General features: G+C 42.9%; 1 protein-coding gene across 1 annotated transcript; it reads left to right on the top strand.

Moving 5' to 3' along the window:
- Positions 1-1,081: 1,081 nt before the first annotated feature.
- LOC311054820 (leukocyte elastase inhibitor-like) lies at positions 1,082-2,200 on the top strand (the record flags this gene model as incomplete). The annotated part of the gene is made up of 1 exon (XM_084070822.1): positions 1,082-2,200. The coding sequence occupies one exon, from the start codon at positions 1,082-1,084 to the stop codon at positions 2,198-2,200; it is 1,119 nt and encodes a 372-aa protein (XP_083926948.1).
- Between the last annotated feature and the right edge of the window lie 3,800 nt (positions 2,201-6,000).

Genomic DNA, 6,000 nt, shown 5'->3' with positions numbered 1-6,000 from the left:
TCAATTACAAATTTCATAGGACCATATTTTTTTTGTCTTTTTAGGGGTCTTCCTAAACACTAGGTGGGGTACATGAGCAGAAAAACTTGGTGTTCCCTGCCACCAGGTTGCGTAGTTGAGCATACTTTGCGAATATTGTGAACATTCATAGAAGTGTTGTACAAATTTGTGATGTTTTACTGTACTGAATAGATGAATAATATATGTTAGCATCTTAGCTTAGCATGTTAGCATGAATTAGCATAATGGTGTAATTACCCGTAGTGGTAGGTTTTGGTACTGGAAAGTGCCCTGTGACGTCAGAAAACAAAATGTCAGATGCTAACTTTGCTAGCATCTTAGCTTAGCATGTTAGCATTAATTAGCATAATGTTGTAATTTGCCCTAATGGTAGGTTTTGGTACTGGAAAGTGCCCTGTGACGTCAGAAAACAAAATGGCGGATGCTAACTTTATTATCATGCTAAGCTAATATGCTAATAGCGTTAGCATCCTCCATTATGTTATCTGACGTCACAGGGTACCAAAACATACCACTAGGGGAATTTTGCCATTATGCTAATTAATGCTAACATGCTAAGCTAAGATGCTAATAAAGTTAGCATCCGCCATTTTGTTTTTTGACGTCACAGGGCACTTCCCAGTACCAGAACCTACTATTAGGAGTAATTAAACCATTATGCTAATTAATGCTAACATGCTAAGCTATGATGCTAATAAAGTTAGCATCCGCCATTTTGTTTTCTGACGTCACAGGGCACTTCCCAGTACCAGAATCTACCACCGAAAGTGTTGTGTCTTTTCTATCACTTCTTTTATGGGTGGTGCATTTACTTTTAATAAGCTCCACCCTCCATAAAAAGCAATTGAAGATGCCTACATAAAGGTTTTCATATCTCAGAAGGGAAAGCAGTTTAAACACATATAGTGTGGTAAAGCATTGGATTTGAGGAAGAGAGCTCAAATTTATGCTACCCCTTTGCTGACTGTTTCCTCTGTACTAACTCAGCAGCAGCAGAAGCAGCCCAACTGGAGGGATAAAGACAAACATAGCCGAGTCATAACTAGCAGGTGAAGTGATCATGGTGCCAATCTCATATTTGGACTTTGAGGTGGATTTGTTTAAGGCTTTGAGCAAATCCAAGAACTTCGGGAATGTTTTCTTCTCCCCCATCAGCGTAAGGTCCGCCATGTACATGATGTTTTTGGGAGCGAAGGGCGATACTGCTAAGCAGATTGAAAGGGTCCTCTCATACCATCAAGATGAAGACATCAACTCAAAACGTGCCATTATGGCATCTTCAAGCCCCTCATGCACTTTGAAATTCGGTACGCTGTTGTGCAGGGAGAAGAGTTATAATTTCAAAGCCGATTTCGAACAACAGATACGGAATGTGCACGGTGCCGAAATCACGGCAGCCGATTTCAAAGAATCCCCTGAAACAGCTCGAGTGCTACTGAACGAGTGGGTTGCGACAAAAACCGAACAGATGATACAGCAGGCAGCGCCAGAAGGTTCATTTACTGAGCACACTAAACTTGCTGTACTCGACTTTGTGTACTTCAAAGGGAACTGGCGTTTGCCTTTCGAAGAATCCGACACCCGGGAAAGGCAATTTCACATTACCGCAAATAGGAGTGTGCCTGTACTCATGATGCATCTTGAAAGTACCGAACTACCCTACCACCACTGCAAGGAACAAAGGTTACAGGTGCTGGAGTTGCCATATGCCTCGGGTGACATGAGCATGATCTTGTTACTACCCGATAAACCTAAGCACGGGGAAGACCCCCTGGAACAGCTGGAGAATGAGTTGACTGCTGCAAAACTCACGGATTGGCTCAAAAAGACAAGACCATGTGAAATCAACTTGTACCTGCCAAAATTTGCATTGAAGGAAACATATGACATGAAGATATTTCTCATAGAACTGGGCATTAAGGACTTGTTCCAGCCCGGTAAGGCTGATCTCTCTGGAATCTATGGTCACCATGGTCTCCGTTGTGATGTGCTGGCTCACCAAGCATGCATTGATGTCAATGAAAAGGGCTCAGAGGCCTCTGCTGTAACTTCTCTGATCCAATCTGATGGTCCAACTCGGATGGGAGAAGACTTCATTGCCGATCACCCCTTGATTTTCATCATAAGGCACAACAAGACCAATTCCATACTTTTCTTTGGAAAATTCTCATCTCCTTAGAATGAGCTTGATCTACATATACAGTATGTTTTTGAAGTAACAAAGGTCGCTGTTTATGCATTGTAATTGCGTTCCTGTAAAATTAGTAAAATAACGTAATAAAAGACATCTGCAAGAGTGGTGGTGTGTTTTCCTGTGTCTTCAGGTCAAACTTCATTCGTTCATTTGACAGCTTGAGGTTTTTCTGACAAACAGGTGTTGGGACTAAATGTTAGATCATGTTCTGTATTCATAAAGCTAACAGAACAGAGTCATCAAAAACAATGTATCCAATGTAAAGAAACAGAACACCAAAGATGGTTTACTATCGTTTATTGATAAGATAGAGTTAGGACATGTTCATTGTGATGATTACAATATTTGTCTCCTTCACACCTTGCCTTGCAATGTCTCTTTTCCTTGCTGCACTTTCAAATGAGGCAACGAGTGTTTGGAGTTTTCTGTTTTCTCTCTGTCTGGAAGCAGTATGTTTCATTTCTGAATGTGATGTGTCTCTCTCTAAATGTGTCTAAAGGTCAAATTCAGTTCAGGGCAGTTGAGGTATTCTGACAGAATACCAGAAGTATTATGACAAACTAGTGTGAGTGAAGGTCAAACTGATTTCATTTGACAATGGTACAAAAAGTTATTCTGACAAAGTCATGAACTGAGTTTGACCTATACATTGAAAACACATAACACTTTGTTTTAGTCTGAAGAGAGACAGAAAGAAAACACACAATCTCTCTGTCTTCTCTCAGTCTTGATATCAAATGTCTGTACTTGTGAGAAATAAACACATCAACAAAAGAAACAGGCACAAGTTGAATGATGTTTTCTTTGTTATTTATGTATTAAACTCAAAATGATAACATAAAATAGATACCTTTAAGGACAGGATTACAATTGTTTGCTCATGATAAAAAAATAAAACAAGTGTTTTACTTATCTATTCATTGTTCTTGTCATTCTTTAGGTGATTTTCTCCTCCAATGTATACATGTTTGGCTGAAAAATACTGGACATATTGGTGGTAGGAGGCAGTGCATAGCACATTAAAATGATGAAAACACAGAAAAGAGGGTCAAACAATGAACCTTAACTTAACAGGATAGGGAATATAGCTCATGGCAAGTAAGGCTGAGGTCCTTTATATTCCCTTTGCTGAGCTCCTCTGATTTTTGCAAACAGCTCTGGTACAGTTTCAAGAGCAACTCTTTCTCATCATCCGTAATCTCTGCCAGTTGGCTCCACTCCTTGTTCTCATACAGCTGTTTAGCAGTCATCCTCTGTGCAGGGTTGGGTTGGAGCAGGGAAAATACGACAGCCTTCACCACAGGCAGACGCAATACATTCGGCATCAGCTTCTCCCGTGCCTTTAGCGAGCCGCCGTCGCCCGGCATGTCTATCAGCATGCTCACCAATTGGAAGTACGCACGCTCTAGCTGCTTTTTATCTTTTGCGCTTTCAAGCGCACTATCCCAGAATAATCTCTTCTTCTCCACTGATTCGGCTATTAAGACGCCTAGGCTCCAGTTGTCTATGTCTGTTGAATAGTTAGTATTTCCATCGGCCAGCTCAGGGGCTCTGTATAACAAAGTGCATACCCCACCACTCATCTCTGTTGAGTTGACCCATCTGGAAAAGCCGAAGTCTGCAATCTTGGCCCTCAGGTTGGCATCAACCAACACGTTATTCGCAGTCAAGTCCCTGTGGATAATACCCATCTTATGCACATGCGCAAGACCACATGCCACGTCCTGGGATACTTTGGCAACAAAGCTGAGCGGCAACTTGTGTGATATGATCATTCTCTCGACGGTAACTGGCAAGTATTCCATGGTGAAAGCGTGCGATTTTTCATTTTTTACATTTGGGAGACCTGTGAGTATGAACCCTTCGTGGAAGGTTACAATGTTTGGGTGGCTACTCAGCCTACTCAGAATGCGTATCTCCCTGGCAAAGTCCAGGGGAAAGGATTTTGCCTTGTACTGTGTTGTGGCCACCTTCATTGCAAACTCCTGGCCACATCGTTCAACCACCTTGAACACCTTCCCAAATGAGCCCTCACCCACAAGCTTGATCTCTTTGTAATCAATGGGTATGATTACCCAATGATTGGACTCCATGGTGCAGACCTTGCTGATAAACCTTAAGGAATGGCTTTATATCCTTATTTTGCATCCCCTTTGTCCTTCTCCTTCAAAACAGGGCGGATCCTTGTGTGCATTGCCCAGAACACTATATAACAGACTCATTACTTTTTTGAAAAGCAGACAACTTTACCTTTTCAAATGGATAACATACAAGGGGGACTACAGGAACAGGATTCTGTTAAACGAACAGCCAATCCATTTATGAGAGGTCGGGTTAAATGGATGAATGATACAGATGGAGGCAAAAATATTTCACCCGATGATCATTCATTTTATGCTGCTGAAGCCGCATTGTGTATGCTACCTTCACAGCACAATGAGCCCAGCAAATCGAAATCGTCACATTTTGCGTGGTTAGGTGACCCCTGTAACATGGAACACACTGGGGTTGATGATAATCACAGGTGTGCAGCTTGCAAACTTGTCCTTACAAAGTTTTTACCGGGTGATACACTTTTAAATCAACATGCTTACTTCACCAGAGGAGAATGTCCGTATCTCAGAGCTAACTATACACCAGAGCGGCTAGAAATTGAAATCGGACAGGAAAGGTTTCGCAGAGGGTTTATTGCACATCCAAAAGCAATCACTGTCCCGGATGCATGGAAACTATCTGAAGTGAAATTAACAAACAAAATATTTGTTACGCTGGCTACCCATGAATGGTGTTACTTATGTGGCCGTTCACCCGGGGATCATATGCAGGGGTGTTACCAAAAAATGACAGAGCTGATACACAGACTTAAAAATGGTCTTCTCGAATTAAAGTTCTAGTTATATCAGATCATTCATGTTTCATTTTATTGAAGGGGATGTGGGGGGTGTCATAGAAAAAGTTTGTCATAGAAAACCATTTGTTTCTGTCGTAACCATGGGGGTATTTCATCTCTGTTTATTTCACAGCAAAAATAACAATGCATAAAGACACAACCTATATCAACACTACCTCAGCCATGCAGAAACAGCAGTAGGTTTATGTGCAGCAGTTCGACCAGAGCCACCAGCTGCATATAGGCACAACCTAGAGCATTCAGGTCCTGCCTTACATTTAGCACAAAGCGGTTCTCTAGGCTGCCCACGCTGCAGCCCAGATCGTCCCTGGTCGCTCGCGAGTACCTTTGCCCCGTGACACATTGTAGCCTTACATACTCCTCGATGGTTCTCTGGTAATCAGCATCGCAGCAGCGCGTGAGCTGCATCTCGCCATGGTCAGACTGGGTCAAACGAACACTCAGGATAGGGTTGAGCGCGCCGCATACAGTGATGACTGACTCCGTGCCGCCGGTGAATTTGCATGTTACAGGCTCCACACCTGCATTGGGCAGCTGCTCTGATATATTTATAGCACACAATGAGTAGATGTTCATAAAAGCATACGAGTTGGCTTGTGAGATCAACGTCAGCGCCTTGGCTCTCACCAGGTTCTGCAGGTCAAGCAGCTTTTCCCTGAGCTTGCTGTACAGTTGCTCATACTCTGTGATCAACAACCCAGGTTTGGTAACCTTGTCGGGCATCATTTCTCTGTGCTCTCCATATGTCCTGGGCCTCTTGGGTGGCTGTTGGACACACCCTGCTCCATCACGATCCCACTCGGGGAGAGTTCCATAACAGGCCAGAATGGCAGAGGCCACAAAGAATCGGCCAGGTGTCCTGCTATCTACCTGC

Source organism: Gymnoscopelus microlampas (genome assembly GCF_963454915.1).
Source record: "Gymnoscopelus microlampas genome assembly, chromosome: 11".
NCBI lineage: Eukaryota > Metazoa > Chordata > Actinopteri > Myctophiformes > Myctophidae > Gymnoscopelus > Gymnoscopelus microlampas.
Note: the sequence above shows the minus strand (reverse complement) of the source record. Positions and strands in the feature narration are given on the sequence as shown.